Source organism: Pongo pygmaeus, chromosome 13 (assembly GCF_028885625.2).
Source record: "Pongo pygmaeus isolate AG05252 chromosome 13, NHGRI_mPonPyg2-v2.0_pri, whole genome shotgun sequence".
NCBI lineage: Eukaryota > Metazoa > Chordata > Mammalia > Primates > Hominidae > Pongo > Pongo pygmaeus.
The window spans coordinates 67,428,143-67,453,494 of NC_072386.2; the positions used below are offsets into that span (position 1 = coordinate 67,428,143).

Here is a 25,352-nt window from a genome sequence, read left to right on the forward strand (position 1 = left end):
CTTTCTGCCTTGGCCTCCAAAAGTGCTGGCATTACAGGTTTGAGCCACCATGCCCAGTTCAGCTTACTTTTATTTTATTAGATTTTAATCTTTAAGATTTCCTAATTTATCTTTTAAGATAATCATTATTTCTTTAATCCATGTAAAATGGATTGTTTGTTCATGTAAAAATTTAAAAATGCAGGTAAGTAAAATAAATAAAACATAAAAACAAAATGACCTTTACCCCAACTACTCAGAAATAATCCCTGCTAACAGTTTGAATTAATCTTCCAGGCATTTATGTATGCACCTATAATAAATATCTGTATTATATGTCTTTAAAAATCAGATGCATGCTGTACATGCTGTTTTGAAATTATTTACATCAATATATCATGAGCGACTTTCTGTCCAATATTAATTATACATCTATATTACCATTTTTAGCATGTGCATAGTATTTTATTTTTTAGGTGTACTCTGAATTTTTTAATTGATTTCCTACAATTGGATAATTTAATTATTTTCATTATTAACAACTTTGAGCAATGTTGTCTTTGGGAAAAGTAACCTACTAACTACAACTAGCAATAACATTTCTACCAGTGGCATTACTGGATCAAAGGATATAAACACCTCAAAAGATTTTATATATTGTCATACTATTGGCAGATTGTACCAATTTATCCTCCTATTAGCAGTATCTAAGAATGTTCACTTCTCATCTCTCTTTTTATCTTTGCCATTCTATCAAGTAAAAAGGCACTTTCACTCATCAATTGTGTTTCCGTAATTATGGCATGCTGAGATTTACTTTTAAAATTCAGTTTAGATACTTGGGGGGCTGAGGCACAAGAATCACTTGAACCCAGCAGATGGAACCTGCAGTGAGCTGAGAATGTGCCACTGCACTCCAACCTGGGTGACACAGCAAGACTCTGTATCAAAAAAATAAAAAATAAAATAAAATAAAAAGAAAAAAATTCAATTTAGAGACAAACTTAAGGAATGGTGGAATAAGGACCTCTAAAAATCTACCTTTCCACAAAAGTGGCAAAAATTGTCAATATCAACTTTTTCAGATATCTAGAAATTAACCACAGGCTTGCAACAACATAACATTTATTCAAGAAAAACAGCTGAATCTAGGTGACAATAGCTTGTTTTGTGCAACTTGTGTTCCTCCCATCTCCCTTTTCCAGCTCTGCAATAGCCTAGAAAACCAACAGCTTCTCAGCCACAGTAGCTGTGAAAACCAAAAGTAACATATTAAATGTAAATGAACTAAACACGTCAGTCAATAGACAGAGATTGGCAAAATGAATTGGAAAATGACCAAACTACATGCTGGCTACAAGAGACACAATTTAGATTAAAAGATACATTGAAAGAAAAAGGACAGAAGATGACGTACCATGCAAACAGTAACCAAAGAGAGCTAGACTAATATCAGACAAAACAGACTTCAGGGTAAAAATTATTACTAGAGACAAATAAGTACATATAATAAAGGTTAAGTCAATCAAGTAGGCATAACAATTGTATGCTTATGTGCAATAATAGTGCAATAACAATGTGTGCACTGAACAATAGAGCCCCAAAATACATGAAGCAAAAATTGACAAAACTGAAAGAAGAAACAGACAATTCAACAACAGTTTGAGACTTCAAGATTCACTTTCAATAATGTATAGAACAAAAAGGCAGAATATCCACAAACAAAAACACGATGAAAAATACTGTAATCCAACTACAACTAACATATATCAATAGAACATGCTATTGAACAACAGCAGAATATACATCTTCTCGCATGTTCAGGTGGCAGTACTCCCCAAACTGATCTACATAGTCAACAACATCCCTATCAAATCCCAGCTGCCTTTTTTTTTTTTTTTGCAGAAACTGACAAGCTGATCTTAAAATTTATGTGGAAATGTAAAGGACCCAAATAGTCAAAACAATCTTAAAGAAGAATATAGGTGAAGGACCCACACTTTCTAATTTCAAAGCTTACTACAAAAGACAGTGTGGTATTGACTTAAAAACAGACATGTGCATCAGTGTAATAGAACTGAGAATCCAGAAATAAAACTTTATGTTCATGATCACCTGGTTTTCAACACGGGGGCCAAGATAATCCAATGTGGAAAGAACAGTCTTAGAGCAAATGGTTCTGGGACAACTGGAAAACCACACGCAAAAGAATAAAGTTGGGCCTTTTCTTACACCATATAAAGATGGTCCTAACTTACAATGGTTCAATTTAAGATTTTTCAACATTATGATAGTGCAAATGCAATATATATTCATTAGAAACTGTAATCCCATTGTAAATCAAAGAGCATCTGTATAAAAACCAACTCAAAATGAACAATATACTAAAATGTAAGAGCTAAAACTACCAAAACTATTGGGAGAAAACACAGGTGTAAATCTTTGTCACCCTGGATTAGGCAAGTCTCTTAGATATAACACCTAAAGCACAAGAACCAAATAAAAAATAGATAACCTGAACTTCACCAAAATTAAAAGCCTTCGTGCTTCAAAGGACACTATAAAGAAAGTGAAATCCCTACAAAATATAATGTATTTGCAAATCATATTTCTGACAAAAGTCTAGTCTCCTTATATATAAAGGACTCTGACAACTCAACAATAAAAACACAAGTCTATTAAAAATAGGCAGAGGATCTAAATAGACATTTCTCCAAAGAAGAGATACAAATGCCTAATAAACACCTGAAAACCCCATTAGTCTTTAGGGAAATAAAAATTGCAATGAGATACCATCTTATAACCACTAGGATGGCTAAAATAAAAAAGAAAAACAATAACAAGTGTTGGCTAGCATAAGGAGAAACTGGAACGCTAACACATTGCTGGTAGGATTGTAAAATGGTATAGCCACATTAAGAACAGTTTGGTACGTCCTGAAAATGTTAATCATAGAATTACCAAATGATCCAGGAATTCTACTCCTAGGAATACACCCAAGAGAAGAGAAAATCATTTGAATAATTTGAATTGTATGTTCACAGAAAAAACTGTACATGAATGTTCACAGCAACATTATTTGTAATAGCCAAAAAGTATAATCAACTCAAGTATCCATCAATAACTGAAGGTAAATAAAAACTTTTATTTTTCTTACTTATTTGATCTAACAGATAACAGCTCTAATAGCAAGTGTTCAATTATGTATGTTTTTATATATACATAGTTTTATACATGTTTACACACACACACACACACACACACACACACGTATTCCTCTGTATAAGGGAAATGAATGACAGCAATGATACAAGGGATGGAAAGAAGGAATTAAAAGTATTTTGTTATTACAAGGTACTTCTGCTACCCATGAAGCAGTATAGTATTCTTTGAGTGTGGACCGGGGTTAGCTGTGAACGTACATTGCAAACTCAAGGGCAACAACTAAAATAAGTAAAAGAAGTATAACGAATATGCTAAGAAAGGAGAGAAAATGAAATATAAAATGGTCAGTTAAAACCACAAGAGGTAGAAAGAGAGTGGAAGACAAAAATAGGAATAAAGAACAAGGGCAAACTAGAAAACAATAATGATCATGGTAGATATTATTGCAATATATCACTAAACACTTTAAATGTCCATGGTCTACATACACCAATTAAAAGACAGAGATGGCCAGAATGGATAAAAAAACACAACCACATACATTGTCTATAATAAACCTACTTTAACATAAAGATATAAATAGAATAAAAAACAAATGAATGAATATATATGATGCTAACACTAATGAAAAGACAAGTAGCTATACCCAAGTAGCTGTATTAATTTCAGACAGAGCAGGCTTCAAAGTAAGGAAAGTTATTAGGCCTTACATAATGATAATGGTGTCAATTCTCCAAAAAACTCTAACAATCCTTAATGCGTATGTCCCTAACAAAAGAGCATAACAATAAATGAGGCAAAAACTGATAGAAGGAAAACAGATAAATCCGCTATTACAGTTAGAAACTTCAACATCCATCTATCAGAAATGAACAGATCCAGCAGGCAGAAAATCAAGAACATAGCTGAATTCAACAATGCCATCAATCAATTAGATATAATGGCCAGCTGTTGATTACTTTATCCAACAACAGCAGAATGCACATTCTTCTCAAGTTCACACGTAACAGTCACCAAGATAGACCACATTATGGGCCATAAAAGACACCTTAACAAATTTAAAAGAATGGAAATCATACAACGTCTGTTTTCATACCACAATGAAATGAAACTAGAAACAAATAACCAAAAGATAACTGGGAAATCCCCTAATACATGGAAATTAAACAATACATGTCTTCATAACACATGGGTAGTCAAAGAAGTTAAGAAGTGTTTTGAACTAAATGAAAAATTAAAACACAACTTATCAAAATTTGTGGAATACAACAAAATCCATGCTTAGAGAGAAATTTATAGTATTAAATGCAAATATTAGAAAAGAAGAAAGATCTAAAATTGATATCTAAATTTCCACCTCAGGAAACTAGAAATAGAAGAGCAAAGTAAATCTGAAGTATGCAGAAGAAAATAAGTAATAAAATTTAGAGCAGAAATCTATGAAATTGAAAACAGGAAATCAACAGAAGAAAATTAACGAAAGCAAAGCTGATTCTTTGAAAAGATCAATAAAACAAATATGCCTCTAGCCAGGTTAACTAAGAAACGAAAAAAAAAAAAAAGAGAAGAAACAAATTACTAGTATCAGAAATCAAAGAGTGATCACTATAGATCACATGGACATTAAAAGGACAATCAAGGAACACGAGAAAAACTCTACGCCCAAAATTTGACAACCTAGATAAAATAGACCAATTCTTTGAAACACAATTTGCCAAAACTCCTATAAAATAAAACAGACAATCTGAATAGGCCTATATTCAGTAACTGAAATGGAACAACAATTAACCTTCCCAAACAGTAAACAGCAGGCCCAGATGGAATCACTGGTGATCTCTTTTTTCCTATAAAACAATGTTTTAAAATTGGCACATAATAATCATACATATTTATGGGTACATAGTAATATAGCAATATGTATAACGCATAGTGATCACATGAGAGTAATCAGTATATCCATCATCTCAAATGTATATCATTTCTTTGTGTTGGGAACATTCAATATCCCCCTTCTAGGTATTTCAAAATATATAACATTTTATTGTGAACTACAATAAAATAATGCTACAGGACATTAGAACTTATTCCACCTATTTACCTGTAATTTCGTATCATTTAACAAATCTCTCCCTCCCCATACCCTTCTCAGCCTTTAGCACCCTCTGTTCCACTTTTTACTTCTATGAGATCTACAATTTTTTTTCACATATAAGCATATGCAGTGTTTAACTTTCTGTTTCTGGCTTATTCCACTTAATGTAATATCCTCCAATTCTATCCATGTTGCTGCAAATGATAGGATTTCATTTTTTTTTTTTATGGCTGGACGGTACTCCACTGTGTATATACACACTACATTTTCTTTATCTATTCATCTGTTGATAGGCACCTAGGTTGATACATTGGCTACTGTGAACAGTGCTGCAGTCAACATGGGGGTGCAGATCTCTCTGATATAATAACTTCTCTTTGCTTTGGATAAAGGCCCCATAGTGAGATTACTGGACTATATGGTGGTTCTATTTGTAGTTTTTTGAGGAACCTTTGTACTGTTCTCCACAGCAGCTATATTAGTTTACGTTCTCACCAATAGTGTACAAAAGTTCCTTTTTTTCCGCATCCTCACCGGCATTTGCTATTTTTTGTCTTTTTGATAATGGCCTTCCTAACTGGGGTGAGATGATACTTTATTGTGATTTTAATTTGCATTTGCCTGATGATTAGTAATGTTGAGTATTTTTTCATGTATTTGTTGACTGTGTGTCTTCCTTTGAGAAATGTCTCTTCAGATCATTTGCTCATGTATTAATTGGATTTTTTTTTTTTTTTTTTTTTTGCTGTTGAGATGTTTGAATTCCTTGTATATTCTAGATATATATTAACCCCCTGTTGGATGAATACAGATATTTTCTCCTATCCAGTAGGTTCTTTCTACTCTATTGTTTCCATTGCTGCACAGAAACTCTTTAGTTTGATATAATCTCATTTATTTTTGCTTTTGTTGCCTGTGCTTTTGAAATCTTATTCAAAAAATCTTTTCCCAGACCTATGTCCTGATGTTTCCCCTATGTTTTCCTCTAGTAGTTTTGTGTCTTATATTTAGGTCTTTGATCCACTTTGCGTTGATTTTCGTAAAGGGTGGGATGTGGGGATCTAGTTTCATTCTTTTGCATGTGGATATCTAGCTTTCACAACACCATTTATTGAAAAGACTCTCCTTTCCCCAATGTATGTTCTTGGAACTTTGTCAAAAATCAGTTGGCTATAGATATCGGGGTTACTGTCACTTCTATCAAAGATTTAAGAAAGAAATCTTAGCAATTATCTACAATTCCTTTAAGAAGATAGAAGCAGAGGGAGGGAATACCTCCTAACTCATTCTATGAGGCCAGCATTAACTTAATACCAAAACCAGACAAAGTCATTCCGAGAAAGCTACAGACCAGTATCTCTGATAAACACAGATATAAAATTCCCAACAAAATATTAGCAAATCACATCTAACAATGTACAAAAATAATTATACACCATAGCCAAGTGGGATTTATCCTAGGTATGCAATGGGATACCTAGGTACAACATTTGGAAATCTATGAAATCCACAGGTCAATAGGCTAAGAAAAAAATCATAGGGTCATATCAACAGATGCAGAAGAAATGTTTGACAAAATCCAACATCCATTCATGATAAAAACTTGCATGAAATTAGGAATAGAAGGGAACTTCCTCAATTCATAAAGAACATCCATTAAAAAATCTACAGCTAATATCATATTTGATGGTGAGAAACTAGAAGCTTTCTCTCTAAGATTAGGAACAAAGTGAGGATGTGTCCTCTCAACACTCCTTTTCAGCACTGAACTGGAAGTCCTAGCAAGTGTAATAAAATAAGAAAAGGAAATAAAAGGTACACAGATTGAGAAGGAAGAAAACTGTCTCTGTTCTTATCTGAAAAAAACTAACTTAAAATCTCCTGGAAATATTAAGTGATTATAGCCAGATTATTATTCAAAACATACAAAGAACTTTTAAAATGTAACAATTAAAAAATGAACAACTCAATTAAAAATGCTCCAAACTTTTCTAATGTGCCAAAGACTTGTACATCTGTTCACCTCACTAAAATAGATACATAGAAGGCAAATAAATATAAAAAGACGTTCTGTATCATATGTCATTATGAGGGAAATGCAAATAAAAACCACAATGAAGTACTACTACACACCTATTAGAATGGCCAAAATCCCAAACACTGACCACATCAGATGCTGGTGGGCATGTAGAGCAATAGAACTCTCATTCATCACTGGTGGGAATGAAAACTGGTACAGCCATTTTGGAAGACAGTTTGGCAGTTTCCCTTAAAAAAACTAAACATACTCTTACCATATAATCCAGCAATCATGTTCCTTGGTATTTAACCAAAGGAGCTGAAAACATGCCCACACAAAAACATGCACATAAATGTTTATAGCTTCATTCATAAAACTGCCAAAACTTGGAAGCAACCAAGATGTCCTTCAGCAGGTGAATGGATAAATTGTATTACATCTAGACAATGAACTATTACTCAGTACCAAAAAGTAATGATGAGGCCATGAAAAGACATGGAGGAACTTTAAATACATATCAGGAGAAGCCAGATGGAAGAAACCAATCTGAAAAGGCTACAAACTGTATGATTCTAACTGCTGGCATTCTAGAGAAGGGAAAACTATGAAGACAGCAGAAAGATTAGTGGTTGCCAAACGGAAGGGGGAAGGGAGAAATAAATACGCAGAGCACAGAGCATTTTTAGGGCAGTGAAACCATTTTGTACAACACTATAATGGTGAATATATAACATTTTACATTTGTCAAAACCCATCAATCATACAACTAAAGGGTAAATCCAAATGTAAACTGGGTGATAATGATGTATATATGTAGTTTCATTGATTGTAACAAATGTGTCACTCTGGTTCCAGATGCTGATAGTGGGGAAGGCTATTCCTGCATGTGGGGTAGAAGATATAGGGGAAAATCTCTGTACTTTCTGTTCAATTTTGCTGTGAACCTAAAATTCCTCTACAACATAAAGTATGTGTGTGTATAAAAAATTAAATAGTGGTAATGACTGTACGTTTCCGTGAACACAGTAAAGTCACTGAATTGTTCATTTTAAAATGGTACTTTTTTGGTATATGAATATATCTCAATAAGCTGTTATTTTTTTTTTTCTTTTATTATTATTATTATTATCATTATTATACTTTAGGTTAAGCTGTTATTTTTTAAAACTCAATTTAATATTTTCTACTTCCTTTATAGCTGGCTCTTCTGTCTCTACAGACTCTGCTTCTTTCATATCGTCTTTCCTTCTCATGTTGGTCCCAACCTCTTCAAGTCACCGCCTGCCTGTGCGGGCTCCCACTGCTGCTCTGACCTTGCTGCTGCCACCGCCTACCTTCCCACTGCTCAGTTATTACTACTTAGGAAAACACGGATCTTGTTCTGTCTTCTAACCTAGGGCTGAGAGGCAGGATACTAGCACTTCTAGTTTGCTTCCTGTATAACTGCATTATTTTTGCACAGAGCAATTCTGACTTTAAAAAAGAATTATTTTTGAGCCAGATATGGTGGCTTATGGCTGTAGTCCCAGCTCCCAGCTGCCTGGAGGTTGAAGAGAGAGGATCGCTGGAGCCTAGGAGTTTAAGGACAACATGGGCAACATAGCAAGACCCTGTCTCTTAAAAAAAATTCTTGATGACAAAAGGAATAAATTATCAGAAATATATAAAAATTTCACACTAATAAGACACATAATAATGAAGCCTCAAAAATAGAGTAGAAGTATGGAGTTAAAAGAAGAAATACGTAAGTTTATAATCACAGTGGAGATTTAAAAATAAGTCATTGAGGGGAAAACAAATGCACATTTTGTTTTTCCTCTGAAATTTTTGTTTTTTTTCCTACAAAAAAGTGAGTGGATGGTTCTTCCTTTTTTCCCCTGCCAGAGATCCATTTTGGTATACTTTTACGAGCCAACCAAGCTATACAAAATACTTTTATGACACAACATTGGTAAGGTAATTTGATAATATATCACACAGTGTATACAATTTATATTTTACATATATTTTTATTTTATTCTATTTAAGATAAATGTGTACCTTAAAATAAAAGTTTAATATATTTCAATTTTCCCCAGAATTCCCAAATTACATAAATGGGTTATTCCTACCCAAGTGATCTCAGTATTGACAAAAAATTTTATGTCCGTGGTTAGGTACAAATGTTTATGATGTTAAAATGTTGGTATTATTTTTTCAGTGTATTCAGAATTGACAAATTTTATAAAACGTGAAACTATGCAGATAATATAATTGAAAAACAAAAAATCTGCATGCTAAAATATCCACTTACAAAATATAAATGTTATACACTACAATTGGGGGGAAAGATTCCTTAAGGAGGACATGATAAAAGACAAATTTTAAAAGACTGATAAATTCAATGTAGTGAAAAGGCAAGTCATGAAGGAGCAGAAGTTATTTGAAAACAGTGAACTTAACAATGGACGTGCCACTGATTTATAAAGAATTCCTCTATATTAATAATAAAAAGGGCAGATCAACAGAAAACTGACATAGAATTAAATAAGCACTTCAAAAATATTTCCCATGGCAAAGTACTCAGTCTGATTTTAATTAGGGAAAAACAAATTCACACCACAATGATATGCTATTATACACCCAAATGAATGTCTGAAATTTAAAAGCTGATCTACGCTGTCTAAGGTATGGATCAAATAGAACACAAACACACTGTTGGTGGGAGTGCCAACTCTTCCAATGTTTAAACTGTTTGGCAGTGTCATTGGGCTGAATAGTGACTCTGAGAAAGGTATGCCTATGCCCTAACCCCAGAACTTGTGAATGCAATCTTATTTATCAAGAGGGTCTTTGCTGTAAGGATCTTGAGATGAAATCATCTTAGATTATGTGGGTGGGCCTTAAATCCCACCCACACTTGTAGGACAAGTCCTTAGAAGACACAGAAGAGGAGAAGGTGGATACAGAGGAGAAGGCCATGTGAAGACAGAGTCAGAGATAAAGAGTTGTGCAGCCACAAGGAATGCCAACAGTCACCAGAAGCTGGAAGAGAAAAAGAAGAGATTCTCCCCTAGAACCTTCGGAGGAATTCTAGCCCTGCCAACACCTTGATTTCAGCCTTCTAACCTCCAGAACCGGGGAGAATAAGTTTCTGTTGTAACCCACAGAGTTTCTGGTGCTTTGTTTCAAGAGTCCTAGGAAGCTAATACAGGCAGTATCTACCACAGTTGAACATATGTATTCCCTGTGAACCATCACAGGGAGCTGCTGATAATATCTATTTATTGTGGTGGATGGTGACTTCATGGATGTGTTCACTTTGTGACAATTCATCAAGCTGAATACTCATAATGTGTATACTTTTCTATACGTGTATATGCCAATAAAAACATTATTAAAAACAATAAAAATACTGTCAGTATCTGACAGTTCCTGTCAGTTAACTGATCATGCAGACAATAAATTGAAATTTAAATAATTCAATTAGTTTGTTATAAAAGACATAATACAGAATTTTGTACCCCAAAATGTGAAATCACAATTTGAAGTGCTTGTGAAGTACTTATTTGATGGGCTGATCTTAAAATTCAAATAGAAGAGTAAAGGACAGACAATAACCAAGAAAACTCCAAAGAACAAGATGGACAGATTTCATCTACTAGATATTAAGATTATTGTAACTAGTGATTTGGTAACTTTTATACTGGTATAGCAGAAGCAGATCAACCAAATAGCCCAGAGAAAGACTCGCGCATATAATAAAACCTGATACACGTCACATGTGTCATTAATATCAATGGGAAGGAGCACAATTAGAAGAGTTAACAAGCCAGGTGCGGTGGCTCATGCCTGTAATCCCAGCACTTTGGGAGGCTGAGGCAGGTAGATCGCGAGGTCAGGAGATCGAGACTATCCTGGCTAACACAGTGAAACCCAGTCTCTATTAAAAATACAAAAAAATTAGCTGGGCGTGGTGGTGGGTGCCTGTAGTCCCAGCTACTCGGCAAGCTGAGGCAGGAGAATGGCGTGAACCAGGGAGGCAGAGCTTGCAGCGAGCTGAGATGGTGACAGAGTGAGACTCTGTCTCAAAAAAAAAAAAAAAAAAGAAGAGTTAACAAATTAAAAAATACATCTGCTTAAAGGCCTCAGAGAACTAAAAGGTAGTAAAGAATTACCAGGCCAAGGTTTGGGAAAGAACAGGTCTAGAGAAGTAAGCCCAGTATTCAGGGTCAATTTTCCCATGGAGATATATGCTGATTCTGGAAGCAGCAGTTGAGAGGCTGAAGGGATGGTACTCTAGTGAAGCATCTTTGCATTGCACTATAGCTATTCACCAGGAAGATATGCCTGAGTAAACAGGCACAGCTCAGCTACCTAGTCACCAGAAGGCTAAAATGGAACAGACGGATAATGCCAAGGATTGACAAAGATGTGAAATGAGAGGAACTTTCAGACATTGCTGAGAGGGTAAATTTGTTCATTTATTGTGGAAAATACTTTGGTTTTATCTATTAAATCTGAAGGTATGCTTACTCTATGTGCTTGTAATACTACTACTAGGTACATATACACCAGAAATGTACACCTGTGTGCAACAAGAGACACATAACTGAGTATTCACGTCAGCATTATTTGTAATAGCCCCAAATTGGAAACACATCCAGAAAGTCCATAAATAGTAAAATGGGTAAATAAATTGTGGAATTTTCATGCAACAGAATACTACATGACAGTATAAATGACTGAATTACATAGAATGCATATACCTTACAGACATAATATTGAGCAAAAGAATCCAGACACAAAAGAAAATACACTCTTTGCTATCCTTTATATAAAAGTTTAAAATAACACACTGTCTATGCAAGGTTAAAAAAATACACTGCTTGATTCTCTTTGTATAAAAGTTAAACACAAGTTAAAACTAAACTATGGTATTTAGAGAAGCATATTTAAGTGTTAAAACTGAAAAGAAGGGGGAGGAGAAAAAAACTAACAAAAGGAAAATAATTACCTGAGTGAATAGTGGCTACCTGGTAGGAGAGGGCACTTGCAGGCATCAATGGTCTTGGCAAAGTTCTATTTCTTGACAGGGGTGTTAAACAGATGTTTGCTTTTGTGATAAACCACTGCTGTATATTTTTGTGTACTCTATGTGTGTGTATTTCACAATTAAAAAGGTAAAAAAAGTGGAGAAAAGATGGATGAACTTACTATTCAATAAATGGTACTGGCACAACTGATAGAAGAATAGCAAGGAAATATTAAATCCTTACTTCCTACCATGCACAAAATCAATTACTTGTATGCAGGAAGCCTATGAAAAGCAAAACCTTATAAATTTTACTAGAAAATAAGAGATTATATCTTCATATTCTTAGGGAAGAATTCAAGAATTCTTGAAGAAAACACAAAACTATGACCAATAAAAGAAATGAGTGAGTTGATCACATTAAATTAAAACCCTTCTGCTGGCCAGGCATGGTGGCTCACGCCTGTTATTCCAGCACTTTGGGAGGCCGAGGCGGGTAGATGACCTGAGGTCAGGTGTTCAAGACCAGCCTGGCCAACATGGTGAAACCCCGCCTCTACTAAAAATACAAAAATTAGCCGGGCATGGTGGCGCATGCCTGTAATCCCAGCTACTTGGGAGGCTGAGACAGGAGAGTCGCTCGAACCCGGGAGGCGGAGGCTGCAGTAAGACAAGATCACGCCACTGCACTCCAGCCTGGGCAACAAGAGTGAAACTCTGTCTCAAAAAACAAAACGAGACAAAACAAAACAAACCCAAAACCCTTCTGCAAAATAAACACAATGAAAACGACAAACCATGTAGTGACAGATAATTTCCATATGCGTAACAGTATTTCCAGAAGACATTTTCAATTGTGTATATATCAAAAACAAAAAGAAAACTCCACTAGGGGTTGGGGTGAGAGGGAGACCAAGCAAGACTAGGAAAAGGTAATGTGCATTACAAACAACCCAACTGGCTAAGGAGCATGTGAAACACAGCAGGGAATAGTCACGTAATAGAGTGATATGGTAGTTTAAATAAATGAAACAGAGTCATGTGTAGCAACATGAAAAAAAATCTCAACAACAATGCTAAGTGAAAAAAGACCAAATTGCAAAATGAAACCATTTTAATAAAATGTATAATCATGCATAATATTTAGAATCCAGTATTGCTCAGTGACACATACACATGTAGCAAAAGAGTGAAAAACTATGCCTAGGAATGACAAATGCCAACATGAGGCCAGTGGCTTCTGGGGAAGGAGAGAAATGAATCAGGGAGGGCTACTCATGGTCTTTAATTTTATCTGTATCATTTTACTTGTGTGAAAAATGAAAACTGGAAGCAGGTAGGTCAAAATTTTAAGTTCTCTATAATTATATACTCTTTTCTCTCACTCAGTTTATAGAAATAGAAGTAAACAAAACCCATTTTCTGAGCTATGCTAAGTTTTATTCTTGTATCAAACTGTGTATTCAGACCACACGGTATAAGCCCATCACACGCTTTCATGTTATGGCACCGTCACTGAGGGAAGCTAAAGAAACAGCTCTTATGAATTCTAACACTTGGTTCCCTTGAGGGATATTATCATGAATCTGATTTACTTCCTTCCATGGCATCTCCTTCTCAAGCTGCAGGAGAAGTCACTTGGGGCTCAGTACCTGAAGAAGCTAATTTGAGTAGCTATTTGTTTTTTATATTAAGGACACAGTGACTCTTGCAATAGGCCGTGATTATCTCCTTTCATTGGTTGCTAAGAGATGCTTGATTAAATCTGTGGCCTACCATTAGGAAAGGTACACAATTGTGTGGTTCGTATTTTAATTCTTAATCTCACCATCCAATCCTTACTGTCCTTTCATCCAGATTTTTCATGTGATTTATTTTATCCCACTGGGCATGGAATATATGGCTACACACAAAATAACATATAACCATAAAAATAAATTTTGACAAATTTAATTACATTAAAACTTATAACTTCAGTTCATCAAAAGATACCATGAGGAGAATAAATGGCAAGCTACAAAGTGGAAGAAGATATTTGTAATACATGTACAAAAGGCTCACATCCAAAGAAAATAAGAAACCCCTATAAATTAGTAAGAAAAAGATAACCCAAAGGAAAAATGGACAAAGTTCGTAAATGGTAGAGCTAAAATTCTCAAATTGAAGCCTTATTTTATTTTACCTTAAAAAAAGTATCATTTAAATTATTATTTCTTTTTTTATAACATCTTTTTTATTTATTTATTTTATTATTATTATTATTATTATACTTTAGGTTTTATGGTACATGTGCGCAATGTGCAGGTAATTTACATATGTATACATGTGCCATGCTGGTGCGCTGCACCCACTAACTTGTCATCTAGCATTAGGTATATCTCCCAATGCTATCCCTCCCCCCTCCCCCCACCCCACAACAGTCCCCGAAGTGTGATGTTCCCCTTCCTGTGTCCATGTGTTCTCATTGTTCAATTCCCACCTATGAGTGAGAATATGCGGTGTTTGGTTTTTTGTTCTTGTGACAGTTTACTGAGAATGATGATTTCCAATGTCATCCATGTCCCTACAAAGGACATGAACTCATCATTTTTGATGGCTGCATAGTATTCCATGGTGTATATGTGCCACATTTTCTTAATCCAGTCTATCATTGTTGGACATTTGGGTTGGTTCCAAGTCTTTGCTATTGTGAATAATGCCACAATAAACATATGTGTGCATGTGTCTTTATAGCAGCATGATTTATAGTCCTTTGGGTATATACCCAGTAATGGGATGGCTGGGTCGAATGGAATTTCTAGTTCTAGATCCCTGAGGAATCGCCACACTGACTTCCACAAGGGTTGAACTAGTTTACAGTCCCACCAACAGTGTAAAAGTGTTCCTATTTCTCCACATCCTCTCCAGCACCTGTTGTTTCCTGACTTTTGAATGATTGCCATTCTAACTGGTGTGAGATGGTATCTCATTGACAATGACAATCACTGTTTACACCTTAGCCTTGGCAGAAAATCTTCCAAATTCTTTTCTTTTTTGCAGAGGGGTGAATAATCATCCAAATAATAATTTTATATTCGTAATTAGTTGTAATTACAAATATTGCATTACATTAAATACACTATTCCACAATCGGCCTTTTTCACATAACATAATTCATCTTTAAAAAAAGCTATTGCATAGGTTATACTGTATAAATTCAATGTAAATTCTTTAAAACCTTTCCAATTTATATGCATACAAAAAGTGTTCATGTGTGTCTGCTTCCCTATACCCTGATCAGTACTAGGTCCAGGTCTCTGGTTCAAACTTATAATTGGGTAATCAGAAAACTTCCTTCTAGCATAAGGGAAGCAAGGAGAACAAAGAGATGAAGAAGGAGTACAATAATGAGGAAAGAAAAAAAAGCCAAAGAATGAAAGGTGAGAGAAGGAGTTTAAAAAAGGGACAAGTGACTGAAAATGAACAATGTAATGAGGAAAGAGGAAAGAGGTTAAATATAAAAACGCTAGGCGTCTTTCAGGAATAGCCTTATGAATCAGGTTATGAATCCGAGCCAAGTGTACCAAAGGCCTAAATTAAATAAGATTCGATAAAGGCGGGCTTGATTCAATTCAATTAACGATCAGAGACCAGATATCTTAACCTAAGCTTTTACTTTTAACTACTTATAAATGTTCTTTAGGTCTTTCCTTTGGGGTTTGAGCTTTTTTCTCCTCAATTTTTAGTCAGGTTTTCCCCGCAAAGCTGAAGAAAATTCCCAAAAGCTCACTCAACAATTTTTAGAGCAGAACAAAGTACATGTTTCACACTTTTAAAGAAAATGTTCAAATTTTGATTGCAGCTGAGTAACTTCAAAATGGCTTCATTTAAAAACCTACCAGAAGAGACGGATCCAAAGGAAATGCATATTTTAGACTAATTGTTTAAAGATAGTTCAAAATCAAATGAGCAATACAGGAACTCTAAATTACTGGTAAAGGATCTCTGGCTGGTCTACTACTACCAATAGGTGTAAGAAGAGCTTAGAGGTAGAGGAGAGTTATTTCAACTCCTTCATGAAAGGGCAGGATTTTCATTCTACTTCCACCCTCTTTGCTGCCTTATAGCTCCTCTTGCTTTTTCTTTAAATTTGTCTCTAACATCTAGAAGACACTGTGAGGGAAGGGAAAGAAAGTTGGTCTGGAAGGGCAGGGGACCTGGCCTTCAGTGACCTTGGCCACAGGCCTTCATCTCTCCATTCCTGTAACCTCATCGTTATGACGCACACCAGCAAACCTGATCTGTCCCCTCCACGGTGAGGTCAGCTGGTAGATTCTGATGAGTAACAGCTTCAGCAAGTTTTGGGTATAGAGTGCTAAGGTATTATAAACGTCTATGCTTTCCTTTTATCAATTAAGCAACTTCAAAAATCAGGTTTGAACGATGAATACATGTTTATGGGAACCAAGCTCAGGGAATCCACCTTGAACAAGGAGGGCCTAGGGTAGGGAGAACTATCTTGACATTTTAATAAAACGATAACATAATTCTTCATGACCATTTCAAGATGATTAATAAATTCAAAGCTCACATTCAAAAAGGACATGGAGGAGAAAAAGGTCTCTGTCTTTGAGATTCTATAAAGAGCTTAGCCTGGAAGACAGTCATTGAGACAATGTCTGAGAAAACATCTTTGTAGTAGTGCTCAGATATTCATGAAACAGAAAATCAGAAAAATAAAGACTAAAAGGCAGTGTCTAGATACACACTGATAAACTAAAATATGTTATAAGCATGTCTTATTGTGTGCTTTGGGCTTTCAGGAGCACTGAAATAATGTACCCATGAAAGGATTACAGCAGAATAGTAGACTCCATGCTGGTGTGTTATCAAAGGGAAAATAAGACAGCAAAGGGAATACACAAATCAATAAGACAGTAAAGGGAATACACAATCAACACAGCTCTACCACCCTGGGTATTCTAGCCACTATTTGATAATGTATTTCCTTCTTTGAAGGAAAAAAGAAATTCATTCCCCAAACAATAGAAAGGCTGAGAATCTAGGCAGACAAAAGCAGACCTACATAAAATTATGAAGATTAATATATAAGGTTTTAGAAATATTAAAAAGTAAAAGCAATAATCTAAAATGCTTCCCCTAGCTGCTTTTGTCTGTGGTCTGCAATGCATTTTCCACAGTTTCCTGGGATAGAAAGAAAAGCTGTCAGAATCCACTCCTAGGTTTTTCTCACAAATATATACCAAGGGAGGGAGGCACAACAAAGTCTGCTTTGGATTAAAGTTATGAATATCAGACTTCTAAACCAAGAACAAAATGTTTCTGGAGTTTATTTCAGTTTTGTCTCACCAAAACCAAAAAATCTGGGGAAACTAGAATTCTGTAGTTCTGAATTTTCTTAATGATTAAGGAAGCGGAGAGGCAATGACATTATCATACATTAGTACAACTGGGGAAAAAAGGGGTAATGCGACTACATCCCAACATTAAAAAATATTGTTGACAGTACTTCCTAATTACAGACAGTGACAGCTGTGGCTAATATGGATGAAGGAATTAATGAACAGCACTTTTCTCATGATCCCATACTATCATCAGGCTTGACTAGAGGTCTCAGAAAGGAACACCGTACAAGTTGACTTTCATCTTATAGAATTACCTAGACTTTCAAAAGATTCACAAGTGATTAGGGAGTCCTAATGAAAAAATGGTAGCTTTATTATTTTAATTTGTAATTATTTAAAAGTAGCATAAGACATCACCATAGGAATCAAAGGAACTGGGACAGTATTTTTAGACGTTCTTAGTACCTGTACATTGAATGTCAAGTTACTGTGGGAACTTTAATTATGACACATGATAATACAAACGATGCCATTTTATTCTAATTAACATAATATACTTTTATATAAAAGTCTAGTCACTATTAGCTATGTCTGAGGAAAAATGGAATAAATGATCTGTAATGTTCAGATAACTGAAGAACCAGATGCAGTTCGGTTGAACTGAATTAGCTGATGACTTGCCAAAGGATTCTACTTTCTTTTCTATTTTGATAATTTTGAAGTGGTAAATTGATAAGTATTAAATCATGACATATATTTCTTCATATATATAATGCATTTATCTTGTGGAAAATGTGTATTGATAAACACTTGTCCTCCTCTAGCTATAATGTAAACATCAGAAATAAATTCACATTTGCTTCTTACATCTCTTGTGTAATTGATAAATGCAAATTTTATTTTACTGGATGGCAAATTAAAGAAGAGAAACGACAACCTACATAACAAAGGCTTACCTTTCCCCATATGGCTTATTCTGATCAAAAGCATATCTTGTTTATAAGGTCTTCTAGGGCAGAGTTGATTTTTTTCCCCATTTTTGTGTCTTTTTAGATACTCTGGTACCCAGTATATAGTAGGGAAGCCCTCAAAATTTTTTGTCTTGATACAACATTCAAAAAAATCAGAAGTGTTAGAATAGATCTGCTCCCAAAATATGCAGTATGTTTAAAATACTACATCCAGGGATTATGTAACAAACAAGCACAGACATAAAGATACACAGATAAAGATATCATAGCTAAAATTCAGACAGTAACTGCCTTGTATCTTGGTAACTTACTGTCATATACTGTAGCATGCTTTTAGGCACTTTGCTTTAGAGTTATTGGGGGCAACTGATTGATAAACAAGCCTCATTCTTAAACAGAAGTTATTTGGTTAACTCCAAAGCCGATATACTTGCAACTCAGGAATGATTCTGAAACACATGAACAGGTAACTCTCGGTTCTATATAGACATTGGTTCATACAAACTTCACCAATCCCATACATAAAAGAAATACTATAGAAGCTTGGATATGTATTTTAATGGAGATATTAATACTGGCAGAAAAATATTTAAAAGAACAAGTCAGGAATTCTTGTGTACCTAAAAAATGTACTGTATTAAAAAAGCATAATATGCTAGATCCTATTTTAGTCAGCAAACGGGGATCTCTCACTTCCTTCTTTTTTTCTACCCTATTATTAGGATATTTAATATTTATTATTAACCTACCACACTGCAACCTCTGCCTCTAACAGGAAATCAATGGTGTCTTCCCGTTTCCCCAACACACACATACACATGCACACAACTACAGCTCAGAAGCACAGATTTCTACATCCCTTAATATCTTCCATAATCAATTGATTCATCGTCAGGTCTTTACCGTCCCGAAAATCCACATTTACACCTATTAAGTTTCCCTCTAACAGGGAGGAGATAACAATACTGAATTCGTTCTCCAGACAGGCATATTAAGGATACTTCTTCAACCGCTCATTGCTTAATAGAGACAAAATTATGCAACAGCCTAGAGAATTCTATAAGAGCAGAAAGGCCGCATCACCAAGATATTCCATGGTTCATAATGAACTGATTTAGAGCCCAGCTGTGAAGTCATTCACATTTGCCAAGAGAGATTTTGAGTACTCTTTGGGACACACCCGTCACACAAACAATGATTTAAACAAAATGAAAACAAAACAAAACAGGATGACTCACTCCAACACTCCCAGTTCTATCCTGTAGGAGGAAGACTATAAAATAATCTGATGATTAGCCTAGGATTTCCATGTTATTTTCATTTTTAGAACCTCTGCATAGTGTTAAAAAGTATCAAATAGGCTCTAATTAGACTTGAACACACAGACCTGCTCATATATCTGACAGAAGAGCTTACCACTTTGAGTGTACCATGTGGTAACAGGATTATTTTTGGTTATTTTAAAAGTCCTAAAATCAAATTTCAAGAAAGAAAAGAAGTAAGTTCACTCCATTTCCCACACCCTACTTTCTATCATTTACTTGTATCAGATAATAGAATGATAATCCATTGCCTGTCTAAAGAACACTTACCTCATTGTCTGACTCCACGAGAACTTGATCATATTCACTAAGCGCTACTAGAAACATGATAGAGGTGACATTTTCAAAGCAGTGTATCCATTTTCTTCTCTCTGACCTTTGGCCCCCTACATCGACCATTCTGCAAGGTTAACAATACTCATATTAATAACATATAAAGTGAAACTAAAAAGTCAACATAAATATAGCACTACTTACAAACTTGGGGAAAATATTCTCTTGAATGACAATGATCATCCAAGTCAATTCAATTAATACTTATTGAATAATTACTAATTTCTTATTACCTAATATTCAAAGTTAAGACATTCGGGTAACACATCATGATTGTTTTAAGAAAGTTGCCAGTGTGTACGAAAACTGTAACACTGTAAAAAACATCCTTATCTGTGCCAAGCAAAATGGTATTTTACTTAATGAAGCACTGAAGAGTCCAAAACTGAATGAGTTTTGTGTTAAGCCCTACTGGCAAATACTGAACTTCAGTTTCTTTTCCTATAAAATCGGAAAAAAGATCCTCATGTATTTCTTATGGATGCTAGATATGACTACAAGTACACTTAAAATATGTGAGATGCTATACAATTCAATATGGGTGGTATGATGCTTCCACTAAGTGCAGATACGACCCCACTCATACTTTATCAGCAGGGTAGGCATGTTGGGCATTTTTTTCTTCCCAATATTGATAAGAATTTGGCACAGGTCCAGTCATGTCAGGTCACTTTCTTGAAATAAAGTGTGAGTGAATGAAGATACTACAAGGTACAAGACGGAGGCCATCATGTGAACCATTTCAATCATTTGTTTTTAACACATCAATTCTGTGCTGAATTACTGCTCAGAAACCAACACTGACATCAATTAATTTGAGTAACAATGTATGTCTGAAAATATCTAGCAATGCTTGGCACTGAGTCAAAGTTTCTCCAAATTGTCAAATCTTGAATGAAATGTACACAATGTTCACAGGAAAAAAACAGTCTCAGAGAATGAGCGGTTTAGGTACAAAAATTTGAAAGTAGGGCTCTTTAAACATTTGTTTAAAATTGCAGTTGCTCCTGGTGTTTTCCTGCCTCCTGGCATTAAACCTAAACAAGAACTAAGATCTTCTAAGTGACTGCTCGTAAGCCTAGTAAGGCACAGGAGAGAGATCTAAGGGGCAAAACAATGGATTGAGGGAGATCCATGTACTATGGACATCAAAGCCAGAATTCTTAGATCTTCAAAAGTATTAAAATTCTGGCTCTTCCCTAATGCCAAGGCGTGAATAATATGCTACTAATTTACGTGAAATCCTCATTCCATGAAACTCTGTCACACTGGGCCCTAAAAGATGCTTCTGATGGTGGTGGAAAATTATACTTCTAAGTCATTACTTTTACTGTAGTGGCAAAAAATGTACTTCAAAAGCTAGTGTACAAAACGTGGAAAAAACAACATGTAATTGTAATCTGGTTTCAGAATCCACTAATTGCGAAGCAATAAGGAGATGAAAATCCCCATGAAATGCTATGTTTTCTAAAAATATTTTGTAACATGGAGGAAGGAAATCTGGGTGTCTCAAATTAAAGATTTCTAAATACCATAAACTTAAAACGTAAGTAATATAGAATGCTGGAACTACAAGGAACCCTGCGGATCATCTAATGCAATACAACCATTTTATAGATTAAAAAACTGAGGCTCAGAAATAGTTTCAAAATGCCACCTACTTTGTGGCAATATCTATTAGAACAATGTATGGCAGCCAGATTTGACCTCAGGTACAGAGGCCGATTAGAAGAAAACACAGTGTCATGGCAAGGAATGAGGGTGGGCCTGCTAATCAGAATCACTTGGCAGAGAGACACAGGAGATAATAACTTCTACCTCGTAACCAATATTGCACACATCCATCTTCAATGGAGTGGGCACTCCTAGAAAATCAACTCTCCACACTCCAAGACACATTCTCATTTCTCAAAGCACCATGTAGTTTGTATTCTAACTAAAAGTACAACTGAGTGATTGCATAATAAGAGATTGAATGAAAGTACATCAGTATTGTTTATTTTTTCTCATCCTAAAAACAAAACAACAGAATGCTTCTGTTGAAGTATTATCCAGACAGAACAGCAGCAGTGAGAGATGAGGTAATAAATTTTCATTCTATTTTGCTAGGTAAATATAGACTAGGTTAATTAACCCATTTTCAAAATCATGTATTTCAAAATTTTTCAAGGAACATATCTTATGGATACAAAATATCACATATTTTTCTTGCTACTGAAAAATTTTGCATTGGTACCAGAGGACCTGGGGAAAACACCAGCATGAAAACTTCTGACACTATATAATTTCTGTGATTGACAGCATCATACGATCATTCATAGCTTACATAATTCTAAAAACATATCCATTGTCCTTACAGTTAAAGTGATTGCCCAAAAAATTACAGTTAAGACCAATGGTTTACTAACCGATTTTACTCAACCACAAGCAAAACTAAGATTTTATTGATTTCTTAGTGATTTAAATCGAAATGCCAAATGTTCCAGTACAAGCACATCTTTCTCTCTCTTTTTTTTTTTTGGAGATGGAGTCTCGCTTCATAACCCAGGCTGGCGTGCAGCGGCGCAATCTCGTCTCATTGCAACCTTCGCCTCCTGGGTTCAAGTGATTCTCTCACCTCAGCCTCCCAAGCAGCTGGGATTACAGGTGCCCGCCAGCATGCCCGGCTAATTTTTGTATTTTTAGTAGAGAAGGGGTTTCACTATGTTGGCCTGGCTGTTCTCGAACTCCTGACTTCAGGTAATCCACCCACCTTGTCCTCCCAAAGTGCTTGGATTACAGGCATGAGCTACTGCGCCCGGCCTCTAGTACATCTTTCTGTTATTTCCTCCTTCAGGGATATGTCATTTTATTTGTATAACTAATGATAATAATTGGTATAAAGCCTATCTTGTTTTAAAGCCTACATATGATTCCAGTATTTATAGAGTTTACCAAATGTACTCAAGGCATAAAAGCTGGGAAATAGGTTTCATGGACTCAGTTACTACCTGAAAATGACACTTTGTAAGTCAAAGGGGTATTCGATGATCCCTGTGGTGGGGACTCGAACTCTAAGCACATCTTGTTGCGTAGGCAGGTAGGCAGGGTCAGCTACGCGGTCCAAGTCATTAAGATAGCTAGAGGAGGGAAGACACAATGAGAATGTCAGTGATACCATCACACCAAAGCTGTCTACGGAAAGGGAAGGACAAAAATGAGTCCTAACAGAGAAGTAAAGAAGAGAAAGAAAAATATCAGAAAGTGGTAGAGGAGTCTGTGGAAAAGAAAGATAAAGTCAACCTTCCATTACTGGAAGGTTATCCATCTATGGATTACATATACACCATAGTTCTCATTTCTTCTCTTATTATGAATTAGAACTCATACTCTCCAGAGGCAAGGGGTGGGAGAAAAAAAAATTCAAATTAGTTTCCTATTCTCTACTTGTTTAGTAGGTTTGGTTGTCAAAGCAGAAGTTTAAAATAAATAGTGTTTAAGATAACAGAGAGCTGCACATAAGGTCAAAATGCCTTTTTTTTCTTTTCTTTTTCTTTTTTTTTTTTTTTTTTTTGCAGAACATCAGAGTCTTCTTGGAATGAATTTCATTATTCCCCTAAGAGAAGACAGCAGGATACAGTGTCCTAAATTCTGTCCAGAGCCTAAGTCATTCATGATTAATGTGAAGCCATGACATTTCTAGTTACTGCAGTAACAATGTGTCTAAGGTCAGATATTCCCAATGTTTGGAGTCACCACACCTTAACTTTACATTTATCCGGTTATATGATACTTGATACTTTTCCCTTCCCTTAAAAAAATTTTTCTTTTGAAATAACTTTAGACTCACAAGAAGTTGCAAAAATATTACAGAACATTTCCCTGTACCCTTTACCCAGCTTCCCCAAACAATAACATCTTACATAATCATAGTACATGATCAAAACCAGGAAAATGACACTGATACAAATACTATTAACAAAACTACAGACCTTACTGAATTTTATCCGTTGTTATATACTCATATGCTATATATTGTATGTATGTATACAGTCATCCCTCAGTATCTGTGAGCGACTGGATCCAGGACCTCCTGCACATACCAAAATCCCTGGATGCTCAAGTTCTCCATATAAAATGGAACAGTATTTGTATATAATGTATGCATAGTCCTTTCCTATACTTTAAATCATCCCTAGGTTACTTAACAATGTAAATGCTACGTGAATAGCTATTATACTGTAGTGTGTAGGGAATAATGACAACAAAAGTCTGTACATGTTCAGTAAAGATACAATTTTTCTCTGAATATTTTTGATCGATAAGTTGTTGAGTTCACAAATGCAGAACCCATAGATACAGAGGGCTGACTATATTATGGGGGGGTATCTAGTTCTATGAGATTTTACATGTAGAGATTTGTGTAATAACACCACAGTCAGGACACAGAACTGTTCTATCACTACCTGTGTTATCCCTGGCAGTCACACATATGTTCTTCATCAGTGTAATTCTGCCATGTCAAGAATCTTTTATTCCATTCATGTTTCATTTTCTCAAAGTGTAAAAAATAATCTGAAATGTTGAGAATGACATAACATGATAGAATTGAGTGGTATCTTCATGATTTCAAAGAGTAACTGTGTTCTCCTTTGTCCTGGAAAGGATGGGGCACAGATATGGTTTCAAAACACACAACTACAAAGTATATGCACAAAGTAACTAACTTATGAACGAGATTAAAGAAAAGGTGGGACCCTTAATAGAAATGGAAGGGGTTAGATCTTCAACTCTGTATACCCACAAACAAGAGGTGAGTTCTAAGATACATAACAAGGAATGCCTTGTGCATAGCATGTTATAATTGAGCAATAACAAATGCTCAGTGGACATGACCTACCCAGGGTAGGGACTCTGACATAACCATCTTTATTTCTGCCTTAGTACCTAAAAGAATGCCAGACAAATAGTACTTAATGAATATGTGTTGGATGGATTGATGGATTTCCTATGCTGAGATTTAGTTTTAGCATTATTTAAATAGCATTCTTACTAGTGGTATTTCTGTATGAATGATACCCTTAAATTTGAAACTGAATGTAAAAAAAATGTTAAATCTACAAGATTCATGG

General features: G+C 35.2%; 1 protein-coding gene across 3 annotated transcripts in view; it reads right to left on the bottom strand.

Annotated features, from left to right (window-relative positions):
* The window catches only part of LOC129044246 (guanine nucleotide-binding protein G(q) subunit alpha), a 311,030-nt gene that overhangs the window by 54,665 nt on the left and 231,013 nt on the right, over window positions 1–25,352 (bottom strand). For all 3 annotated transcript variants that reach the window (XM_063649615.1, XM_054502021.2, XM_063649616.1), the window contains 2 exons: window positions 23,232–23,360; window positions 20,179–20,308 (listed from right to left, as the gene is read on the bottom strand). In XM_063649615.1, coding sequence (XP_063505685.1) covers window positions 20,179–20,308; window positions 23,232–23,360 — 259 coding nt within the window. The remainder of the gene's footprint in view (window positions 1–20,178; window positions 20,309–23,231; window positions 23,361–25,352) is intronic.